Source organism: Callithrix jacchus, chromosome 2 (genome assembly GCF_049354715.1).
Source record: "Callithrix jacchus isolate 240 chromosome 2, calJac240_pri, whole genome shotgun sequence".
NCBI lineage: Eukaryota > Metazoa > Chordata > Mammalia > Primates > Cebidae > Callithrix > Callithrix jacchus.
In genome coordinates, this window is record NC_133503.1 from 10,345,984 (window position 1) to 10,369,889 (window position 23,906).

At 52.2% G+C, this 23,906-nt stretch overlaps 2 protein-coding genes across 15 annotated transcripts in view; one reads left to right on the forward strand and one right to left on the reverse strand.

Moving 5' to 3' along the window:
• Positions 1-6,062, reverse strand: part of FKBP6 (FKBP prolyl isomerase family member 6 (inactive)) — a 38,177-nt gene extending 32,115 nt beyond the window's left edge. For 2 of the 12 annotated variants that reach the window (XM_035280146.3, XM_035280148.3), the window contains exons 1-6: positions 5,902-6,062; positions 5,525-5,642; positions 4,759-4,848; positions 3,871-4,073; positions 2,335-2,454; positions 600-689 (exon numbers count right to left, since the gene is read on the reverse strand). In XM_035280146.3, the coding sequence (XP_035136037.2) occupies positions 600-689; positions 2,335-2,454; positions 3,871-4,073; positions 4,759-4,848; positions 5,525-5,642; positions 5,902-6,045 (765 nt within the window). In that variant the 5' untranslated portion in view covers positions 6,046-6,062. Of the gene's footprint in view, positions 1-599; positions 690-2,334; positions 2,455-3,870; positions 4,074-4,758; positions 4,849-5,524; positions 5,643-5,730; positions 5,871-5,901 lie in introns of those variants that run through there. The other 10 variants (XM_008981657.5, XM_035280195.3, XM_035280191.3 and 7 more) reach the window with 7 other exon arrangements.
• A 204-nt stretch (positions 6,063-6,266) lies between these two features.
• On the forward strand, positions 6,267-23,554 carry TRIM50 (tripartite motif containing 50). Of its 3 annotated transcripts, none has more exons than XM_078355082.1 (7): positions 6,267-6,403; positions 9,461-9,873; positions 14,983-15,078; positions 16,444-16,674; positions 16,800-16,822; positions 19,125-19,249; positions 22,597-23,554. In XM_078355082.1, the coding sequence occupies exons 2-7, from the start codon at positions 9,475-9,477 to the stop codon at positions 23,184-23,186; spliced, it is 1,464 nt and encodes a 487-aa protein (XP_078211208.1). In that variant the 5' UTR covers positions 6,267-6,403; positions 9,461-9,474; the 3' UTR covers positions 23,187-23,554. The 3 variants fall into 3 exon arrangements, with proteins under 3 accessions (XP_078211208.1, XP_035136108.3, XP_035136126.3); XM_035280217.3 differs by lacking the exon at positions 6,267-6,403 and adding an exon at positions 8,666-8,800; XM_035280235.3 differs by lacking the exon at positions 6,267-6,403 and adding an exon at positions 8,666-8,800 and having other exon boundaries at positions 16,803-16,822.
• The last annotated feature ends 352 nt before the right edge of the window (positions 23,555-23,906 follow it).

The following is a 23,906-nucleotide window of genomic DNA, read 5'->3' on the forward strand; positions in this document are numbered from 1 at the left end:
ATGGTGCCCAGACTGATCTTTAACTCCTGGCTTCAAGTGATCCTCCCACCTCTGACTCCCAAAGCGCTGGGATTATAGGTGTGAGCCACCACACCTGGCCCCCCATTTTTAAATGAAAAATTCACCAAAGAGGTAGCAGAAAGTCAAGGAGAGCTTCCAGACAATGAAACAAATAGGAGAAAAGATGGAAACTGGGAGGGGGCAAAAAAAAAAAAAAAAAACAGCCAGAAGCTCAGTGCAGGAGGTCTGACAATAGGAGTCCCGGATAAAGAGGGCGGAGGGAACAAGAGGAACTTACCAGAGAAATAGCTCAGGAAAGCTTCTCCCAAAGTGGAGGAATAGTTTCCTGAAAAGATACACTCATGGGCTCAACAAAGATTAAAACACACACACACAAAGGCCCGTCACTGTAAAGTTTAGGGATACTGGGAGGAAAACGTCTGCGTCTCTACAGCGGAAAAACAGGTCACATTGAAAGGAATAGAAATGTAAGTGGTAATAAGTTTTTTTTTTTTTTTTTTAAGATTTTGAGATCAGAACTAAAAAGACTTCTTTTTTTTTTCCTCTCTTTCTCTCCCAGAGAGTTTCAGTCTTGTTACCTGGGCTGGAGTACAATTACATGGTCTTGGCTCACTGCGCCCTCCACCTCCTGGGTTCAAGCAATTCTCCTGCCTCAGCCTCCCGGGTAGCTGGAATTACAGACATCACCACCATGCATGGCTAACTGTTGTATTTTCAGTAGAGATGAGGTTTCACAACATTGGCCAGGCTGCTTTCAAACTCCTGATCTCAGGTGATTCACCCGCTTCGGCCTCCCAAAGTGCTGGGACAGGCATGAGCCACCACGCCTGGACAAAAGACTTCTTCACAACACCACTAGACAAATATATATTTAAATAACTAGAATATTTCAGACATACATTGACACACTCTCTTAAAACAAAGGAGTAAGCTGAGAAAAAAAAAAAACCAGGAAATCCACAAACTAGTGTTACAGGGGAGCCCCACCACAAGAGCTGCCCCAGGCGGGCCCCAGGGAGAGTCCCACCTGACGATGAACTGCGTGGTCACCTGGCAGGAAGGAGGGAGGGGAGAAGAGCCTGGTGCTTGCATTACATTAAGAGCTTTCCAGAAGGCCCTCCAGAGGTTTCCCTGTATGTCTCCTCGGCTAGACCCTTGTTACACAGACACCCTGAGCTCATGGGAAGCTGGGAAGATGTCACTTTTTAATTAGCACACTGCTGCTTTGAATGAACTGGGAGGTTCTGTCAGGAGAAGGGGGAATAGATACTGGGTGACAGGGTCAGCCACATTTGGCCTATATGAGTATGTTCCAGAGAGGGCATACAGGCATTTGTGCGTGTGTGTGCGTATGGGTTTTTTTTTTTTTTTTTGAGACAAAATCTTGCCCTGTCACTGAGGATGGAGTGCAGTGGTGAGATCTTGGCTCATAGCAACCCCCGCCTCCTAGGTTCAAGTGATTCTCCTGCTTCAGCCTCCCAAGTAGCTGGGATTACAGGCTCCCACCAGCATGCTGGCTAATTTTTCTATTTTTGGTAGAGACAGGATTTGCCAGGTTGGCTAGGCTGGTCTCAAACTCCTGACCTCAGGTGATCCATGGGCCTTTGCCTGGCATGAGGTTTTTTTTTTTTTTTTTTTTTTTGCTCACCTTCAACTGTCTTGATCAAGTTATAAAAATGAGATTTTTCTTGTTCTACTATAAGGACACATGCACACGAATGTTCATTGCATTACTGTTTACAATAGCAAAGACCTGGAAATAACCCAAATGCCCATCGATGATAGACTGGACAGGGAAAATGTGGCACATATACACCATGGAATATTATGCAGCCATCAAAAACAATGAGTTCGTGTCCTTTGTAGGGACATGGATGAACCTGGAGAACATCATTCTCAGCAAACTGACACAAGAACAGAAAATGAAATACCGCATGTTCTCACTCATAGGCGGGTGATGAACAATGAGAACACGTGGACACAGGGAGGGGAGCATCACACACTGGGGCCTGTTGGGGGGAATAGGGGCGGGACAGTTGGGGGTGGGGAGTTGGGGAGAGATAGCATGGGGAGAAATACCAGATATAGGTGAAGGGGAGGAAGGCAGCAAATCACACTGCCACGTGTGTACCTATGCAACTATCTTGCATGTTCTTCACATGTACCCCAACACCTAAAATGCAATTTAAAAAATGAGATTTTTCTTAATGGCTGCTCATGAAAAATAGGGAGAGATACAAAAATCTATGTTAATTTTTAAACAAGGAAGTTTTCAGGATCTAAACCCACACTTAACTTGTAAAGCATTCTCACCCTTTTATATCTCACTTTGGCATCGTAGAAACGATTTTGGCGGAAAAGGTAGTTGCCAAACTCCCGTTCTGTAGCTGCCACTTTAAGGACCTTCTGAAGTGGAAACTGGTCTTGTTGCTCCTGAAAATCAGAGACAGAAATACTCAGCAAGGAAACCAAAAGCCCTCACGCCACAGTGGGAGTGTTAGTATGCGTGAGCCAGGAGTTCGAGACCAGCCTGGGCAGCACAGTGAGAACACGTCTCCATTAAAAAAATTTTAAAAAGTCATTGAAGAAAAGGAAGTGTTATTACAGCTGTGGGCTCTTCTCTTTCAGACTTCTGGGTTGGAGTCACCTCTGAATCCTGACAGAAGCCACACGGGCGTTATGACTGGTCCCATTTTATATGCTAGAGCCAGAAGGAAGTCTACTCTTTTTTTTTTTTTTTGAGATGGAGTTTCCCTCTTGTCTCCCAGGCTGGAGTGCAGTAGGGCAATCTCAGCTCACCACAACCTCTGCCTGCTGGGTTTCAAGCGATTCTCCTGTCTCAGCCTCCAGAGTAGCTGGGACTGTAGGCGTCTGCCACCACGTCTGGCTCATTTTTTTTTTTTTTGTATTCTTAGTAGAGACAGGTTTCACTATGTTGGAAAGTCTATTTCTTTAATCTTTCCCCAAAGGTCTCTGAGGAAGCAGATTCCCACGGAATTAAAAATGATGGAAAGTGCAGAGAAGTCAGTGCCTGAAATCACCATCTCGACACCAAGCACTGAACACGTCTTGGTTTGCTCAGGGCCCTGGTGGTCTTTATGGTCACCGTGCTCTACCCTGGCCATCTCAGAGTCACCTATAGAGCCTCTTTGGTCCCGGCCCCACCTCCACAGATCCTAAAGCAGTGCACCACAGGTGGGCCCAGGCTTGGAAGGACGGGAAAGGGTGAGCTCCCTCACTTGGAGTGCTGACAGTTTATCTGGGGAGACACCACGTGAAGATACAAAACCTGGGATGAACATCTAAGGCCACATATAGAGTCAGCGTGAGACAGCATGATAAAGACAGTGCATGCCAGAAGCCTGCACCTATGGGACGGGGTTAAATGAAGAGGCGGCAAGACTTCCGTGGTGAGGACGTGGCCACACATCCCAGTTTGCCTGGGACTGTCGCAGTTTACACCCGATGTCCTGGGTAACCAGGACAGCCCCCTTTACTCCCACCTGTGCTGGGCTGGACACTCAATTATCCAGTCACCCTAGTCATGAGCTACCAATGCCTGCCTTACTGGAAACCAAACAATGACGAAAAGCAAATGTTCACTGTCTCACAGGGAGAATCAGTTCAAAACACTCATCCTTAAACTCACAGCCTTACCTTGCCCGAGCACATTCATCTACACCAGAGCCATTAATGAGACAAACACAGACTAGGAAGCAGAGGATCTCCATTGCCACCACCGTGCAGGAGCTGCGGGGGACCCTAGGGCAGGCCATCTAGAAGAATGACCAAGAACACCAGCCCACTGGCCTCTTTCTAAAGTGCTGACATCTGTGCTCCGGAACTTACAGCTGAGAGAGCACAAAACTTGTCCGACTCAGCAGAGTCTAGGAAGTCAAGCAGCTCAATCTCGAACAGGACGGTGGTGTCTGGGGGGATCAAGGGAGGGCAGCCCAGTGTTCCATAGGCATAGGTTGGTTTGAAGAGAAACCTGGCCAGCTCTCCTCTCCGCATGCTCAGAAGGCCCAGCTCCATGCCCCACAGAGTAATATCTGTAAGAAGGGACAAAGACAGTAGCTGGAGCTTGCTCAGTATCCTGCTCAATGCTATCACTTCTTCCCCCTGTAAGTCAGCAGTACTCTGGCCTCCATGTCTCTCTCACACAGTCCCCTCTTCCTGCAATGTCTTCCTCCTCAGCCTGTGCTCAGCTCCTACTCACAGACATTTTATTCAAACTTCAGGGCTGAGCTCAAATGCCCCTATTGCAGGAAGCCTTCCCTGAACCTCCCAGCTGGAATTGATCATGCCTTCATTAAGCACACTCAACACTGCTATCACCTCCCAGGCACTATCCAGTTCTACTAAGAGAGCCAAGTATAGGCCAGTCTCCTCCACCACACTGTGAAGTCCTTAAGAGTAGAGATGTTCTAACCTCCCAAGTACATCCTATCTTTTCGCCATGCATTGTGGGAAGTAAGCATTCGGTCGATTTTTACTTAATAAATGAAGAAACCTTCCCAATGGTTAAAGTCAGAATGCAAAGATACCTTCCCTGTGAAGCCGTCTCTCAAATACCCAGGTCTCAAGGGGAGAGAACGTGGCTGTTTTACCAAAACCCAGCCTCAGCAAAGCCAACTCAAATAACCTATGCTCTGATCAGTCTTCCCAGCCTGAAGCATCGTGCCTCATCTCGCCCCTAAGCAGTCCCTTCTTGTCCAGGTCCCACATTGAATTTACCCTCTCCAAGTTTCATTAGCTTAGGAGTTCTCCTATGGCAATTAGAATCAAAGGGTCTGTCCATGTGTTCCAGGTATCCAGAATATTTTACTAGAATAGAAAAAAGAATGTAAGCAAAATGGACCCAAAACACCCACACCTCCATAATGCCTTCTCTCATTATCACACAGAAACAATGCGATCAGATAAGCTTAAGCTGCCTGACACCCCAAGGTACAGGAATAAATCTTTCTGCATTTTCGGTGTCTACCCTTTGGCTCAGGGGTTCGAGAGCTTGAGGGAGGCATCATGCAGAGGGACATAGAGGTCCCTGGCTTTCCTCAAAAAAAAAAAAAAAAAAAAATTCAGGCCGGAAGTAGCGGCTCACGCCTAGTAATCCCAGCCTCCAGGGAGGCTGAGGTGGGAGGATCGCTTGGGTCCAGGAGTTTGAGACTAGTCTGGGCAACATAGGGAGTCCCCCATCTCTACAAAAATATTAAAAATTAGTGGGGCATGGTGCATCGCGCCTGTAAAACCCTTACTTGCGAGGCTGAGGTTGGAGGATCGCTTGAGCCCCGGAGATGGAGGCTGCAGTGAGCTACGATCGCACCACCGCTCTCCAGCCTGGACAACCGAGCAAGACCCCGTCTCAAAAACAAAACACAAAAATCCACTGCAAACAAAGTATTTTCAATGCATTAAAATGGCATTTTTGAAAAGGTGATCTCTCTGGCCCCAACAGAGTGTGATAACATGGATCCTGCCGACAAACCGCCCCAGGGCATACCTAGCACGGTAGCGTCTGGCGCCACTAGGTCACCAGCTCCCTCACGGATGACATCCTTCAGCACGCCCCGGTCCCCGGAAATGTCCAGCATCCTCTGACTCAACCGTTCGTAGGGGGACTAGTGGAGAATGAAAGCCAGGCCTCAGAACCACGGACCAACCCGGCCACCCCTCGGTGTCGACGCCCCAAAGCGCTGGGGCCCTCACCTGGCCGGGGGCGTCGTCACCTTCCAGGACTCCCTGGTTTAAGGCGCTTCCCCCCATGTCCTTGCTGCCCTCCCTGTGGCGTAAGCCTTCAGACTGGTATGCCCCACTGCCCACCCTGGCTGTGACTCTGTTGGCGGGGTGGGGGGGGCGGTCACGAAGGCCCTTTTATACCCTGCAGACCCCTCCTGACGGCGGCATTCCATTCCGGGTCCACGAGAACGCACTCATCGCTCCGTTCCAACCGCCACCAACGGTCCTGGCGGAACTACAGAAGCTGCGCGGTAGGGCGTGAGGTCGGGCCTGTAATGCGAGCATATGGGACTTGATGGAGCACGTGAGGGGGCGCGAGGCGGGGCACGTAACGGGACCACGCAGGGCACGTTGGGCACGTGCAGGGGAGTGAGGTGGGGCACGTAATGGGAGCACGCGGAGCATGATGGGGCACGTAACGGGAGCGCGCAGGGCATGATGGGGCAAGTGCGTGGGGCATTAAGTGGGATACGTAATTGGAGCGCGGGGCATGATGGGGCATCTAACTGGAGCCTGCAAAGCATGATTGGGCACGTCCATGGGGCACGTAATTGGAGGGGCACGTAGTTGGAGCCCGGGGCATGATGTGGCACCTAACGAGCACGGAGGGCATGATGGGGCACGTGCAGGGGCGCGAGACTGGGTACGTAACGGGAGCGCGTGGGGCATGATGGGCACTTAAGGAACATGCAGAGCATAATGGGGCACGGAAGCGAGGGGGGGCATGGAGCGCGTGGAGCATGGTGGGCACATGACGAGGCGGGCAGGGCAAAGAGAAGCACTTTTGGAACATGTGCCGCCCTTGAAGGAGCCCGCGGAGTGGCTGCGTGGTGGGGCACGTGGGGCAACTTCAGGAAAAAGGATGCATGTGGTGAGGACACAAGAGGCACCTGCCACCAGCAGGGTTCAGGCCTCCCAGCGGTGAGTTACATCCACCTTTCTCCACTTTCTCTCTTCCATTAACACGATGGAAATTTAGGCCCAGACAAGACATTGATTGATTGATTGACAGAGGCTTGCTCTGTGGCCAGGCTGGAGTGCAATGAGGGATCTCACCTCACTGCAGCCTCCACCTTCTGGATTCAAGAGATCCTCCTGCCTCAGCCTCCCGAGTAGCTGGGATTACAGGAGTGCACCATCAGGCCCAGCTAATTTATGTTTTAATTTTTTTGTTTTGGAAAGATGGTTTGTGGCTTTGTTGCCTAGGCTGGTCTTGAACTCCTGGCTTCAAGTGGTCCTCTGGTCTTGTACTCCCAAAGTTCTGGGATTACAGCTGTAGGCTACAGCCAGCTTTCCGGACTGCTCCATTGGGGGTTAAGTTTCCAACACATGAAATGAGGAGGATACATTCAAACCATAGCAGTATATTATGACCATAATATTCGTTAACTGTTTAATAGGCTGGGCGCAGTCAGGCACAGTGGCTCACACCTGTAATCCCAGCCCTTTGGGAGGCCGAGGCGGGTGGATTGCTTGAGATCAGGAGTTTGAGACTGTCCTGGCTAACATGATGAAAGCCCATCTCTACTAAAAATACAAAAAATTAGCTGGGCGTGGTGGCAGGTGCTTGTAATCCCAGCTGCTTGGAAGGCTGAGGCAGGAGAATCACTTGAACCCGGGAGGCGGAGGTTGCAGTGAGCCAAGATTGTGCCACTGCACTCCTGGGTAACAAGAGCCTAACTCTGTCTCAAAAAAACAAAGAAAACCTGTATAACAGAGTGTCATTGAATTTCTAAACATTGAAAGACTTCACTTTTTTTTTTGAAAAGCTCACTATTATTAAGTGAAAGAAACCAGACACAAAATAGTACAGCTTACATGATGCTGTTTACGTGAAATTCAAAAACAGGCCACATGACAACATGGTAATAAGGACAGTTGCTGTCCTCATTAGGAGTTAGGACTGGGAGGAGGCTGGAGGGAGCTTTCTGGAAACACTCTACAGCTTGCTTTTGAGGTGCATGTACAAACATCAAGTATTTATCAAGCTGTGTGGTGAAGATTTGCACACTTGTATATGTTATACCTTGATTTAAAAAATCTAAGTATACTTTCAAACCTCTTAAAAAAGAAAAAAAAAAGAGGCCAGGCTCGGTGGCTCACACCTGTAATCCCAGCACTTTGGGAGGCTGAGGCGGGAGGATTGCTTGAGGCCAGGAATTCAAAACCAGCCAGACAACAAAGCAAGACAGACCCCTGTCTCTACTAAAATAAATTTAAAAATAGAAAAATTTAAATGTAGAGATGGAACCATCATCTGCCAGTTTGTATTAGAAAAAAGAGAGAGGGGGAAGGCTCATGCCTGTAATCCCAGCACTTTGGGAGGCCAAGGTAGGAGGATTGCTTGAGCCCAGAAGTTGGAGACCAGCTTGGGCAACAAAGTGAGACTGGCTATCTATGAAAAAATTTTTTTTAAATTAGCTTGGCATAGTGGCATGCACCTGTAGTCCCAGCTACTCAGGCAGCTGAGAGGGGGGAATGTTTTGAGCCAGGAAGTCGGAGGCGGCAGTGAGCTGTGATCACCCCACTGCACTTGAGCCTGGGCAAAAGAGCAAGATGCTGTTTTCCCCCCGTCCTACACCTCCCCACCCACCCTCCCCTCCCCAAAAAAGAAGAGTAAGAGCAAGAGTTTGAGATTCAGAAAGAACTGTTTCCCAGCACCTGTCTGCTAGAGTCAGGTTGTGAGGTGTGAACGGTGAGCCGTCCCTCTGTTTCCGCCCCTCCCCCACACTGGCCAAGGCCAGCACCTTAATGTTATCAGCAGGCCGAGTGAAGGCCGCCTCCCCAGTCCCATGATGTAACCCAGTTTCCATCTGATTCTGGTGACCTTGGGGACACAGGGGTGTTGATGGGAAAGGGGAGGAGAGAAGGGGTAGAGACCAGGCAGTGGTGCAGGCATCTAGCTGCTCTTCCACTTCTGTCTCCGGGTCTGCTGTTCTCTGCTGGGAAGAAAAAAAGGCTGAGCGATCACTTGAACCACTGGATCAGTGATGCTGGCTTGAGGTGGTAGTGGGAGGCCCAGCGGATCGTGAGGAGCCAGGTATTCCAATGTCGGGCTTCCGGGGGGTGCTGGTGCTTCTCCTGTCTCGTTGACAAGCTTTTGCAGGAAAGCAGGTAGGAGATCAGGGGAGAGACCTTGTAGGTCCCAGGCTCTCTAGAATTACCTGGGAGTGTCCCCTATAAATGTAGAGTTCTGGGTCTCCCTGGAGACCCCCTGAAGCAGATCCTTTGAAGGTGGAGCTCTGGAATCTCTATTACACCTGTGTTTTCAACTGTTTCTGGAAGATTTGGGAACTGATCTAGAAGGTTGGGGAGATTTTCTGGGTTTTGCTGTCCAGTTCTAGGTCTGGGTGCCTGCTGGGGCTGGACCCTGCATTATATGGGTCACTGCAAATGCCTCTGCAGATGGTCCTTTTCATGTTTGCCTCCAAATTTGAGTTAAAAATGTAGACACACACACACACACACACACACACACACACACACACACACAGTGTCTTCAAGGGACCAGTTTTTTCATTGCAGTCTTTTGTTTTACAGATGGGGTAAAGGGTCCAAGGTCATGTGGGTTAGGACTGGAATTCAGGACTGAAAGTCTTTCCTTTAAGATTCTGGTGGTCCTTGGGGTTGAGGGTGGTGGGAGAGTTCTGGACAGAGGGAGGGGAGGGGACAGGACTGAGGACAGAAGCCTGTGTTTCAGCCCGGGCAGTGTAGATGGCTTGGCAGGTGAGCCTGCCCGAGCTGGAGGACCGGCTTCAGTGTCCCATCTGCCTGGAGGTCTTCAAGGAGCCCCTGATGCTGCAGTGCGGTCACTCCTACTGCAAGAGCTGCCTGGTCTCCCTGTCCTGCCACCTGGACGCGGAGCTGCGCTGCCCCGTGTGCCGGCAGGCGGTGGATGGCAGCAGCTCCCTGCCCAACGTCTCCTTGGCTCGGGTGATCGAAGCCCTCAGGCTCCCTGGGGACCCGGAGCCCAAGGTCTGCATGCACCACCAGAACCCGCTCAGCCTCTTCTGCGAGAAGGACCAGGAGCTCATCTGCGGCCTCTGCGGTCTGCTGGGCTCCCACCAGCATCACCCAGTCACGCCCGTCTCCACTGTCTACAGCCGCATGAAGGTGGGCAGTGGCTTGGGGGATGGGGACGGCGACGGGGGCGGGGCAGCGAGGACGGCAGGGTCCGCAGGGACCATCACCTGACCATAAAAGGATCCAGCTATCCTGGATTTCCCTCCATCCCGCGCCAGTGCATTTATTCCTCAGTGTTTGAGCGGCAGCCAGGTGCCAGGGATTGAGGCCGCACGCACAGTCCCCCCCTTCCCCTCCACCTCTTCCCTTTCTCTTTCTCCTCCTTCACCTCTTTCTCTCTCTTTCTTTTCTTTCTTTTTAGAGACAGGTCTCACTCTGTTGCCCAGGCTGGAGTGCAGTGGTGCAATCATGGCTCACTGCGGCCTCCAACTCCTGGGCTCAAGCACTCCTCCACCTCAGCCTCCTGAGTAGCTGGGACTACAGGTGCACACCACCATGCCCAGCTCGTTTTTTATATTTTGTAGAAATGGGGTCTTGTTATGTTGCCCAGGCTGGTGTTGAACTCCTTTGCCTCCAATGATCCTCCTGCCTCGGCCTCCCAAAGTGCTGGAATTACAGGCATGTGCCACTGCCCTGTGCCCCTTGTTTCTGGACACTCCGCTGTTTGCACTCGGGTGCACGAGGGTGGGGACTTCATTTTGTTCCCTGGTGTGTTTCAGTGCCTGGAGCCATGCCTGGCACATTGTAAACGTCCAAAACGCTGAATCAGCGACTTCCTGGCTTTACAGGCCATTACCCCAAACCTAGCAGATCACCCTTTAAGACAAGGAATAATAATACCTGGCTGGCTGTTAAATATATAAAACACCTGTAAGCCACTCAGCCACGTGTTTTATATTTACATAATACCCAGCCAGGTATTATTATTACTTTGGGAGGCTGAGGTGGGTGGATCATTTGAGTCCAGGAGTTTGAGACCAGCCTGGGCAACACAGTGAGACCCTATCGCTACAAAAATTTCAAAATTAGTCTGGTTGGCTGGGCATGGTGGCTCATGCCTGTAATCTCAGCACTTTGGGAAGCTGAAGTGGGTAGATCATGAGATCAGTTCAAGGCCAGCCTGGCCAAGATAGTGAAACCCCATCTCTACTAAAACTACAAAAATTAGCCAGGTGTGGTGGCAGGTGCCTGTAATCCCAGCTACTAGGGAGGCTGAGGCAGAATTGCTTGAACGTGGGAGGCGGAGGTTGCAGTGAACCGAGATTGTGCAGTGAACCGAGATCTGCCGCCCGGCCTGGGCGACAGAGCGAGACTCTGTCTCTAAATACATAAATAAAAATAGGTTAGGGGCAGTGGCTCACACCTGTAATCCCAGCACTTTGGGAGGCTGAGGTGGGCAGATCACAAGGTCAAGAGTCTGACACCAGCCTGACCAACATAGTGAAACCCTGTCTCTACTAAAAATACAGAAATTAGCTGGGTGTGGTGGTGCGTGCCTGTAATCCCAGCTACTCAGGAGGCTGAGGCAGGAGAATTTCTTGAACCCGGGAGGCAGAGGTTGCAGTGAACCGAGACCACACCACTGTGCTCCAGCCCGGGCAACAGAGCGAGACGCGGTCTTATAAATAAATAAATACTAAGTTCTTCCCAAAGTTAGTTCAGCCTATGCCCAGGAATGAACGAAGACAACTGGGAGGTTCAAAGCAAGATGGAGTTGGTTAGGTCAGCTCTCCTTCACTGTCTGTTACAAATTTGCAATGGCACTTTCAAGGTCACCTAGAACATGGATCCTGCATGGTCTCAGGTGGTCAGGGATGGCTTCCTGGAGGAAGCAGGCTTGCTAAGCTGAGACCTGTGCAACAAGGACATGATAGGAAAAGCATTCCAGGCATAAAGACAGCATGTGCAGACCAGAAGGCAGACAGCGTCCTGCATTTGAGGACGCAGAAGTCGTTCCATAAGGCTGGTGTGACCCGGGAAGGGATCTGGTGTTTATTCACAGTATGAGGGGGCAGGGCAGGGGCGGGAGGGTTTTAAGCAGGTGAGGATGTGCTCAGATCCCTCTGACAGAGGGTAGCTTTGAGGGTGAGGCTGAAGGACAGAGCGTGGGATGAGGGTGCCAGGACCTAGGTAGGTGGGAACTGGGACAAAGACGAATTTTGAAAAGAAAAAACACTGGCAACTGTTTGTGGCAAGGAGGACTCAACCTCCTCCCTCTCCCTCCTTGTAATTTTCCCCTTGCACAGATGAAGTGATCGCAGGGAGGATGCGGCGTGGCCAGGTGGAGTGGGAGGTGCCTGGGGATGTGCAGGCAGGTTGAGGGGTATGCAGAGCAGGAGAGTGATGGGGCTCAGCCAGGAGGTGTGATGGGTCCTTCCTCTGCGTGGTCTCTGAAGCCCCCTTTAGTGGAGAAGACCAACCCAGGTGAGTCTGCACAGTGATAAGAGAAGACACTGATGATGACCCCAAGGGGTGCCAGGCTTAAAATCTGGATTGAGTGAGAGAGAGCCCTGAAAAGGGGATGGAAAGAATGGTCAGAGCAGGAACACTGGCTGAGCGTGGCCTGCCGGCAGTCAGAGAGGCAGAACATTGTAGGAGGAAGCCATGTGCGTGAAATGGCTTTGAGGACTGAGAAGCGTCTGTTAGAAGTTGCTGTAAGAACTGTCTTGGCAAGAGCAGGTTGAGGGTGGGTGTGGAAGACAAGCCAACTGCAGGTGAGGAAGCTGAGTTTGTGTTTTATTAGTTGATGGGAAGGAGGGAGGGAAATAGGCTGGAAGCTTGTTCATCCTTTGTGGTTAGGATCTAGCAGCCAGCTTGGGTCCCTGTTTTAGATCTGGACTTAATTTTTTTGGCGGGGAGCAGGGGTAGAGACAGGGTCTCACTTTTGTCAGGGCTGGACTCAAACTCTTGGCCTTAATTGATCCTCCCACCTTGGCCTCCCAGAGTGTTGGGATCACAGGCATGAGCCACTGCACCTGGCCAGGTTTGGGTTTTGATGATCCCAAGGCTCTTCCCTGCTGCAACACGGAATGCAGCTAAATTGCCCTCCCTCTTACCCTCTCTTAGGCCTTCCTGTTGCCTCCTGTTTACTGTGCTCTTGAGATGCTTGATTGATGGGTGTATTGATTTGCATCACGTAGTTCCTCTCACTGCCAAGGAATGAGTCCCATCTGTCTGCCTGGGGAGGGGACACTGGAATCCCTTCTTGGGCCACTGTGTGAGATACCCTGCAGCTTCATTCTGCAGAGCAAGGACCCTGTCTGTTTATGCCAGCAAGTGCTTTATTCTTTACCCAGCTCCCTTCCTGAAAGGCCCTTGCAGCTCTCTGGTGCTTGGGCACGATCCAAGCCAAAGACTCCGTACATTGCATGGGTACAAACTGACAGGGGCTCTGGTCAAGTCGTGGAGTAGACGGTGGTCCAGGCCAGGTCAGATTTGGGCCCCGGGCAGTCCAAGAGAAATGCCAGCTTGGGGAGGTCGTAGATCCAATCCCATCAGGAATGGATTCAGGTGTTTATAGGTGGGGATTTCCCCACTTTTAACCCAGGCCCACGTAAGCACCATTGGCCCTATAATTGGCCTCACTTGGCACTGGCGTTTTTGTGATGGCTTCTGATCAAATACCCACTAATTCTGGATCTGCTGGTGACCAGGGTTCATCTGGTGGGCCCCTACAGGCAGCATTCAGTCCAGAAAGTGCCAGTATCACATGGTAACTTCTGGTAGCTGTAACATTCAGTGACTCTCCATGTCATGCAGAGTGGGGAGGGGTGACATCGAGACCCTCTTATGCCTGGGGAATTCCTGCTGTCAATGCAGAATATTCTTTTTTTTTTTTTTGAAAAAAATAGAGCTGAGATCTCACTATGTTGCCCAGGCTGGTCTCAAACTCCCTCAAGTGATCTTCCTACCTTAGCCTCCTAAAGTGCTAGGATTATAGACATGAGGCACTGTGCCCAGCCTAGAATATTCTTGAATTATTTTATTTTTTAAATTTTTTTTTGAGATGGAGTCTCACTGTGTCACCCGGGCTGGAGTGCAGTGGCACCATCTTGGCTCACTGCAACCTCCACCTCCCAGGGTCATGTGATTCTCATGCCTCAGCCTCCCAAGTTGCTGGGACCTCAGGGATGTACCACCATGCCTGGCTAATTTTTTTTTTTTGAGACAGAGTCTTGCTCTGTTGCCAGGCACCAGGCTGGAGTGCAGTGGTGTGATCTCGGCTCACTGCAATGTCCTCCTCCCGGGTTTAAGCAATTCTCCTGCCTCAGCCTCCCAAGTAGCTGGGACTACAGGCGTGCACCACCATGCCCACCTAAGTTTTGTATTTTTTTTAAGAGAGAAGGGGTTTCACCATGTTGGCCAGGATGGTCTTGATTTCTTGACCTCGTGATCCGCCCTCCTTGGCCTCCCAAAGTGCTGGGATTACAGGCGTGAGCCCCCGCACCCGGCCTAATTTTTGTATTTTTAGTAGAGACAGGGTTTCACCATGTTGGCCAGGATGGTCTTGATCTCCTGACCTGGTGATCTGCCTGCCTCCTCCTCCCAAAGTGCTGAGATTACAGGCGTGAGCCACCATGCCCAGCCAAGTTTTTTTTTTTTTTTTTTTTTTAATAGAAATGGGGTTTCACCATGTTGGCCAGACTGGTCTCGAACTCCTGCCCTCAAGTGATGTCCTACCTCAGTCTCTCAAAGTGCTGGGATTAGAGGTATAAGCCACTGCTCCCAGCCTATTCTTTTCTTTTTTGAGACAGAGTCTCGCTCTGTCACCCAGGCTGGAGTGCAGTGGCATGATCTTGGCTCATACAACCTTTGCCTCCCAGGTTCAAGCGATTCTCCTGCCTCAACCTCCCAAGTAGCTGGGATTACAGGCACGTGCCACCACACCTGGCTAATTTTTGTATTTTGATAGAAACGTGGTTTCGCCATGTTGGCCAGGCTAGTTTTGAACTCCTGACCTCGAGTGATCCACCCCCTTCGCTCTCCTAAAGCGCTGGGATTACAGGCGTGAGCCACTGCGCCTGCCCTGTTCTTGAAGAGTTTAACCTGTTTTGGACTCAAGGGCACCTGGATGGCTCTGGTTTCCACCCTGGTTTCCTGGGAGTGCTTGTGCCATTGGGATACTCCCAAGAAGGCGACTCAAGGAGCTGGGAGGGAAAGGGATCAGCTGCTCATGGAGCCGTGGCCTGTTGCCTCCAGGAGGAGCTCGCAGCCCTCATCTCTGAGCTGAAGCAGGAGCAGAAGAAGGTGGATGAGCTCATCGCCAAACTGGTGAACAACCGGACCCGGATCGTCGTGAGTGCCCCTTCCCTCTGCCCCTGCCTGGGACCGGCCACCTTCACTTTCCTGTAGAGCTCAGTTCTCATTGGTCTTTTACTGAAAGCCATGCCTTCCATATAAAGCCAGAACTCAGTGCATTCCAGGGCAGGGTGGGGAAAGCGCAAAGCCTCTTAGGGGAATTCAACCCAGTTGTCGTCAGGACTGGCTCCAAGTTGGCTTTTGTCCTCTGTGTCCTTGGGACTGAGATAACCCAGGGGTTGAGTCCCAGGGGTAAACAGCTCAAAGCACGGGTGTGACTCCTCTGTCCTTGTGCCACCTGTGTCTGCTTGACCTTGCCAGCCTGCCATGGTGCCCTCCCAGTACCTGGGTGCGCAGGCATGGGGAGGTTGGCAGCCCTGAGCGCTGGCTGATCTCCCAAAATGAGAGGTGCATGGGGCTGGGAGTTGTGGAGCCCCAGCCCTGGAGGTGGCTGTGAAGCAGAAACAGGAGCCAGGCAACACCCAGGGGCACCGGGCATCCCTCATTTACCCTCCTCACCCTTGCACGGCAGGTGGTATCAGCCCTGCTGCGTGGAGGCAGAGCTCAGGGTCCTGCAGGAAGTTCTGGCTCCCTCTTGGTGAAGCCTGCTCTCCCAGGGCCTTCCGAGCCCTGGGATAAAAGCTTGCCTGCACTTTTAGCAGCTGAAATAGCCAGCGTAGGGCGCGGTGGCATGCACCTGTAATCCCAGCAACTTGGGAGGCTGAGGCAAAAGGGTTGCTTGCGGCTGGGAGGTCGAGGCTGTAGTGAGCTATGATCATGTCTCCACACTCCAGCCTGAGCAACAGAGCGAGACCCTATCTCGTTTTTTTTGAGGTGAAGTCTCATTCTGTCATGCAGGCTAGAGTGCAGTGGTGCAATCTTGGCCCACTGCAGCTTCTGCCACCCGGGTTCAACTGATTCTCCTGCCTCAGCTTCCCGAGTAGCTGGGGTTCCAGGTGCATGCAACTGCGCCTGGCTAATTTTTGTTTTTAGTAGAGACAGGGTTTCATCATCTTGGCCAGGCTGGTATTGAACTCCTGACCTCTTGATCCACCCACCTCGGCCTCCCAAAGTGCTGTCATTACAAGCGTGAGCCACCGCACCTGGCCGAGACCCGGTCTCAAAAAAGGCCAAAGCAGAGCCATTCCATCTGAAATGGGAGCTGGGGGTCACCCTCCCCAGGGCCACTTCCAGGGCTCCCCAAGCATGGTGTGAACTCCCGGTCTGGCATCAGCCCATGCAGCCTCCCTGGGACTCAGGTCCCAGGACCAGCCCAGTCAGGAAGGCCCTGGGGATACCGAGGCCAGCCAGAGCCTGGCAGCCTGGCTGTGACTCCATGGTGACCAGCCCTCCCTGTTCCAGAATGAGTCAGATGTCTTCAGCTGGGTAATCCGCCGAGAGTTCCAGGAGCTGCACCACCTGGTGGACGAGGAGAAGGCCCGCTGCCTGGAGGGGATAGGGGGTCACACCCGTGGCCTGGTGGCCTCCCTGGACATGCAGCTGGAACAGGCCCAGGGAGCCCGGGAGCGGCTGGCTCAAGCCGAGTGTGTGCTGGAGCAGTTCGGCAATGAGGAGCACCAGGAGTTTATCCGGGTGAGTGCACGGGGAGGTGACCCATCCCCATCGCTCCAGAGCCTTTCCCTTCTACCATCGCCCTGGCCTCCCACGCCCCAGCATCCCATGCCCTGGCGTTCACTTCACTCTCTCTTGCCTTCCAGAAGTTCCACTCCATGGCCTCCAGGTAATAACCTTGGAGAGAGCTCAGCCGGGGTCTGGTGGCTGCGGGCACGGGCATCTCGGCTGCACTGGCTCCTCCATTCAGCTTAACCAGCGCCTCCTGAGCAGCTGCCCACAGCTGGCTCTGTAACTGAGCCTGAAAACAGGAAAGTCACCTCCCTACCTTCAAGGGTCTCGCAGATGGGTGGGGAGGCAGATGGTGAACTGTGGGTACCTAGAACAGCAGAAGTTTATTCAACCTACAGAAATACTAGAGGAGGGTAGTTCATGCCTGCAATCCCAGCACTTTGGGAGGCCAAGGTAGGAGGACTGCTGGAGGCCAGGAGTTCAAGACTAGCCTGGCCAACATCGTAAGATTCATCTCTACAAAAAATACAAAAACAAAATTTAGGCCAGGCATGGTGGCTCACGCCTGTAATCCCAGCACTTAGGGAGGCCGAGATAGGCAGATCACGAGGTCAGGAGTTCGAGACCAGCCTGGCCAGCATGGTGAAACCCCATCTCTACTAAAAATACAAAAATTACCAGGCATGGTGGTGTGTGCCTGTACTCTCAGCTACTCAGGAGGTTGAGGTAGGACAATCACTTGAACTGGGGAGGCAGAGGTTGCAGTGAGCCAAGATCGTGCCACTGCACTCCAGTCTGGGTAACAGAACGAGACTTGGTCTCAAAAACAAAAACATTAGCTGGGCATGGTGGCATATGCCTATAGTCCACAATACGAGGCTGAGGCAGGAGGATTGCTTGAACCCAAAAGGTTGACACTGCAGTGAGTCATGATCGTGCTACTGCATGGTCCAGCCTGGGTGACAGAGCAAGCCCGTCTCGGGAAACAAAACACTAGAGGAGGAGCAGGGGGCCTGCAGAGGGGCACAGGCCTGACGGCTGAGAAGGGCCCAGGCAAGCCGAGGGAACGGTCCTGTGAAAGGGGAATGGTGTGCAGACTCTGGTGATGAGAAGCTCGGTGTGGCTGGGTGTCAGGCAGGGGATCGGAGGAGGGGGAGCTGGGAGAGGAGGGAAATGGCCAGAAGCGGGGTGGCTTGAAACTGGCTGGTGCAGATCATGGGAGAGAGCGGGTTCCTGTTCTGCACCCGACGGATGAACACGTCATGCAGCTCCCAGGCCTTCCTCACCGCCGTTTATGGGAGACTCCTGATTCCCACATATCTTTTAGTCTTAGAGACAATTTGCTTAGGAGACATGGGTTTATTTATATATTTATTTATTTTATTTTATTAAAGACGGGGTTTCACCACATTGGTCAGGCTGGTCTTGAACTCCTGACCTCAGGTGATCCGCCCACCTTGGCCTCCAAAGTGCTTGGATTACAGGCGTGAGCCACGAGACATGGGTTTAAATGAAGGGACAGAGGCTGGGCGTGGTGGCTCTCACCTATAATCCCTCCCGGCACTTTGGGAGGTCAAGGCGGAAGGATCACTTGAGGTCATGGTGAAACCCCATCTCAATGAAAAATACAAAAATTAGCTGGGTGTGGTGGCGTGCACCTGTAATCCCAGCTATTCAGGAGGCCGAGGCAGGAGAAACACTTGAACCTGGAAGGCGGAGGTTTTAGTGAGCTGAGATTGTGCCACTGCACTCCAGCCTGGGTGACAGAGTGAGACTCCATCTCAAAAAAAAAAAAAAAGTCTGGGCGTGGTGGCTCATGCCTGTGATCCCATTACTTTGGGAGGCCAGAGTGATGGGTGGATTGCTTGAGCTGAGGAGTTCAAGACCAGCCTGGGCAATATGGCAAAACTGTCTCTGTGATAACAAAAGGGTAAGTTGGGCGTGGTGGCACGTGCCTGTGGTCCCAGCTATTGGGTAGGCTGAGGTGGGAGGATCACTTGGGCCCAGGAGGGCAAAGCTGCACTGAGTCAAAATCACGCCACTGCACTCCAGCCTGGGTGACAGAGTGAAACCCTGACTCAAGAAAAAGACATTTTACTTGGCCCCCATAATTGGTTTCTGATTGGCAGGTCTGGTGTGGGGCCTAATAACCTGCATTTCTGACCATTTCCCGGGTGGACCATTGGCTTTCCAATGGGAACAGGTTGGACCGATTTCCACTTGGCACTGCTGGTCCCCAAACCCGCACGCTGAGAAGCACTGCCATAGTGTGTTCCCCTTCTAGGAAGGAGCTGGGTCCTCTCTGAAGGGGCTGTGCAGGGGAGGAGACGATGGGCATTGATGGGCATCGTGAGTGCAGTCCTGCACTGTGGATCTGGCTGGGTAGACATAGCTAGGACCGAGGGGTGGGCAGGCCACGTGGTCCATCACTCTCTTGTACTGTGAACTGTCACCTGCAGGGCAGAGCTGCAGCAGGCCCGGCCCTTGGAAGGCGCATTCAGCCCCATCTCCTTCAAGCCGGGCCTCCACCAGGCAGACATCAAGCTGACTGTGTGGAAAAGGCTTTTCCGGAAAGTTCTGCCAGGTGAGACCCGGACCCATCCTCCTTCCTGAGAGCTGCCGCCCAGGGCGGGTAGCAGTTCATTGACTGTGTCAGAGAGCGGTTAAGTTACAGAGAACTCCGTAGATGGAGGTTTGCGGAGGGTCCTGGTGAGAGCATGGGACTGAGCTTCCGAGCAGCCTGGGTTTCCGCTCACTCCATCCCTTCCTAGGCAGTGGCTGGGCAAGTTGTGTCCTTTCTGAGCCCCAGCTTCCTCAGCTGTGGAGTATCAGCACCCCCAGGCTGGGGGGCAGTTTGTATACAGACACGCGTGTGTTGCAGTTTACTAGTTCCTAAAGGGTATTAGGTTGGTGCAAAAGTAACTGCAGTTTTTGCCATTTCTTTTGAAAGTAATATACTTTTAGGCCAGGCACGGTGGCTCACGCCTGTAATCCCAGCACTTTGGGAGGCCGAGGAGGGCGGATCATCAGGTCAGGATTTCGAGAGCAGCCTGACCAACAGGGTGAAACCTTGTCTCTACTAAAAATACAAAAATTAGCTGGCCGTGGTGGCTCACGCCTGTAAACCCAGCTACTTGGGAGGCTGAGGCAGGAGAATCACTTGAACTGGAGAGGTGGAGGTTGCAGTGAGTTGAGATCACGCCACTGCACTCCAGCCTGGGCAACAAGAGCAAAATATTGTCTCAAAAAAAAAAAAGGCCTTTTTAATGGCAAAAACCACAGTTACTTTTGAACCAACCTATTATTGCTCTCTGTCAAAAACAACTCAAACACATTTCATTTGTTTATTAGTAGCATGTTCTTTTGTACATAAGGGTGATTGTTAACAGTGATTTCATCCACCAAAGGCAAAAATAGGGTTTAAATAAAAGAAGGGGCCAGGCATGGTGACTCATGCCTGAAATCCCAGCACCTTCGGAGGACAAGGTGGGAGGACTGCTTGAGGCCAGGAGTTTGAGACCAACCAGCCTGAGCAACATAGTGAGACGACATCTCCACAGAAAATAATTAGTGGGTGTGGTGTCATGTGCCTGTGGCCCCAGCTACTCAGGAGGCTGAGGCAGGAGGCTCACTTGAACCCAGGAGTTGGGAGGCTGCAGTGAGCTATGATGGCACCACTACACTCCAGCCTGGGCAACAGAGGAGACCTCATCACTAAGTTAAGAAAAGAAGGAAAAAAAAAAAAAAAAAAAAAAAAAAGAGGGCTGGGCGCGGTGGCTCATGCCTGTAATCCTAACACTTTGGGAGGCCAAGGTGGGCAGATCATGAGGTTAGGATTTTGAGACCAGCCTGACCAACATGGTGAAACCTCGTCTCTACTAAAAATACAAAAACTAGCTGGGTGTGGTGGCACACACCTCTAATCCCAGCTATTTGGGAGGCTGAGGCAGGAGAATCACTTGAACCTGGGAGGCGGAGGTTGCAGTGAGCCAAGATCATGCCACTGCACTCCAGCCTGGGCAACAGAGTGAGACTCCATCTCAAAAAAAAAAAAAAAAAAAAGGAAAAAATTGCAGTCTGTGAACTGAGTCCTGTTTGTAGATTTCACTTTTTTCTTTTTTTTTTAGGAAAATTTGTATTAATGTACAGAAAACTCAACAGTGTACATTTTACCCTGTTTAGTGGTGGGTTCTTTAGCCTTTTACCTTTTTGAGCTTGACAATGTGAGCCACAGACTCGGGACCCAGGACACTGCCTCCCCAGTGACAGTGGATCTCATCACATCCGTCATTGTAATTAGTCGTGGGAGCTTCCACCAGCTTAGCCAAAGCTCCTTTGTCTTCTGAGTTAACCTGTGTGAAGGCGACAGTGGTGCAGGTGTTCCTGGGGACTAGACATCCCAGCCTTGCCTCCCCCTTGGTGATGCAGTCAGGGACCCCCATTTTACAACAGAGGGTAGGCAGAAAGACAGCCAGCTCGACGGGACCCACACTGCCTGCAGTCACCACTAGCTGAGTCGTTGTCTTTTTTTTTTTTTTTTTAAATGAGATGCAGTTTTGCTCTGTTGCCCAGGGCTGGAGTGCAGTTGTGTGATCTTGGCTCACTGCAACCTCTGTCTCTCAGGTTCTAGCAATTCTCCTGCCTCAGCCTCCCAAGTAGCTGGGACTACAGGTGTGTGCCACCACGCCCGGCTAATTTTTGTATTTTTAGAAGAAACGGGGTTTCATTATGTCGGCCAGGTTGCTTGCAAACTCCTGGCCTCAAGTGATCCGCCCGCCTCAGCCTCCCAAAGTTCAGGGATTACAGGTGTGAGCCAATCTGCCTGGCCCAGCTGAGCCTTCTTGTTCTCCACCAAGGCGGTACCGCTGTTAATTCCTGCTCCAAGGACAGGTGGCCTCTCAGTGGGGACATCCCTCTTGCCGGCAGTTTTCTTCTCAGCCAGGGCCAACAGCTTCTGCTGCTTGTCTTGCTTGGCCTCTGGCCTGTCCTTGTGGGCCAGCTGAAGCAGCTGAGCAGCGGTCGCGCGGCCCAGGGCCTGGGTGAACTGGTTGATGGCAGGAGCCACTTTGAGCCGCTTACAGAGGATGCCTGTCTCCGCTGCAGCCTGACAGAGCGGGACTACTGCACAAAGCGGTGAGGCCCCTTTTGGCTAGAGGTCCTGTCCAGTGCCAAAAGTCTTAAGCCTTTTCTCAAACAGGGGATTCACCACTTTCTTTGCCTCCTGCTCTGGGTGACAGAGCAAGACTGTCTCAACAACAACAAAAAAGAGCAAAGCAGAGCAAGATTAGAAGGACATGTACAGAAAAGAAGGCCATGTGAAGGCCAAAGCAGAGGCTGGAATGACATGGCCACAGGCCTGGGAACACCAGGGTTCCCTGGAGGAGGGAATTCACATTTCTGGGGTGAACAGATGAGCTGGTAGCTAGCAAAAAGCTCAGGTGCACTAGTTTCTCCCTGAATAGGCTGACTAGGCTAGAAAATCCAACAGCGGCAGTTGTCATGGGTTCTCCAGAAAACCCTGAGGGTTGAGCTGTAGTCTCATGGGACAGGTGTCTTCTGGGTCCTTCTCACAGCACCTCTGCCTCAGGCAGGTGGGCCAGAGCCCCTGAGCCCAGTGTTCCCAGCCACCTCAGCCCCTACAGCCCACCAAGGTGGCTCCCTTTCATATAAACCCTGGCTTTGCCTTTGGTGATACAATCAGCATCGATCTTTATGTACAGCTCCATCCCCTCATGCATGCATTCATTCATTCATGCATGCATTCATTCAGCAGCCCTGTACTGGCCCCTTCTAGGCCCTGGGGCTAGAGAGATGAGGCTGACACAGCCCTTCTCCTTGGGGAGCTCAGGGCCTGCATCAGCCTCTGTGGGGTCAGGGGGAGTCTATGGCCCTCTGCATGGCCTCACAGGCCCTCTGTGATCTTTTTCCCAGCCCCAGAGCCTCTCAAGCTGGACCCTGCCACTGCCCACCCGCTCTTGGAGCTCTCCAAAGGCAACACGGTGGTGCAGTGTGGGCTCCTGGCCCAGCGGCGTGCCAGCCAGCCGGAGCGCTTTGACTACAGCACCTGCGTCCTGGCCAGCCGTGGCTTCTCCTGCGGCTGCCACTACTGGGAGGTGGTGGTGGGCAGCAAGAGTGACTGGCGCCTGGGGGTCATCAAGGGCACAGCCAGCCGTAAGGGCAAGCTGAACAGGTCCCCTGAGCACGGCGTGTGGCTGATTGGCCTGAAGGAAGGCCGGGTGTATGAAGCCTTCGCCTGCCCGCGGGTGCCCCTGCCCGTGTCGGGCCACCCCCACCGCATTGGGGTCTACCTGCACTATGAGCAGGGTGAGCTCACCTTCTTTGACACCGACCGCCCCGATGACTTGCGGCCGCTCTACACCTTCCAGGCTGACTTCCAAGGCAAGCTCTACCCCATCCTGGACACCTGCTGGCACGAGAGGGGCAGCAACTCGCTGCCCATGGTGCTGCCCCCTCCAAGTGGGCCTGGTCACCCCAACCCAGGGCAGCCCACCAAGCTGTAGGGGTCCTGCTGGCCCACAGGCCCATCCCTGTGGGGCACCGGGGACTCGTGTGTTTCTGCTGGGTTCCGAGGTGGTATCTTCGGGGACCAGGAAGGTCTTCAAGCCTGTGTCCCTGGAACATTGAATGATAGGGAACAGGGAACAGGAACCCAATTCCTTTCCCGTCAGCCAGGTGGGTATTTGTAAACTTCTGCCCCCAGGCCTTGGCAGCCACAGGACACACAGAACTCCCCGCCGTCCCCTCTAACCACGCCCTCTGCGCAGACGCTGCCAACTGAGGGCAGTAGTCCCACACGTGCTTTTTCCTTATGACTGGGAACTTTCTACTACTGCCAAGGGTAATAAATCTGACATTATTTCACTTTAAATTATTTGCAAATATTAGTTGCTGTACATACATACTGCTTTATGCTTGAGTCTTTTTGTGTTTTTTTGTTTTGTTTCATTTTTTCTAAGACAGAATCTCACTCTGTCACCCAGGCTGGAGTGGAGTGGTCTGATCTCAGCTCACTGTAACCTCCGCCTCCCAGGTTCAAGCGATTCTCCTGCCCCAGCCTCCTGAGTAGCTGGGATTATAGATCCGTATCCCACGCTCAGCTAATTTTTGTATTTTTGGTAGAGATGGGGTTTTGCTGTGTTAGCCAGGCTGGTCTCGAACTCCTGATCTCAGGTGATCCACCCACCTCGGTCTCTCAAAGTGCTGAGATTACAGGCATGAGC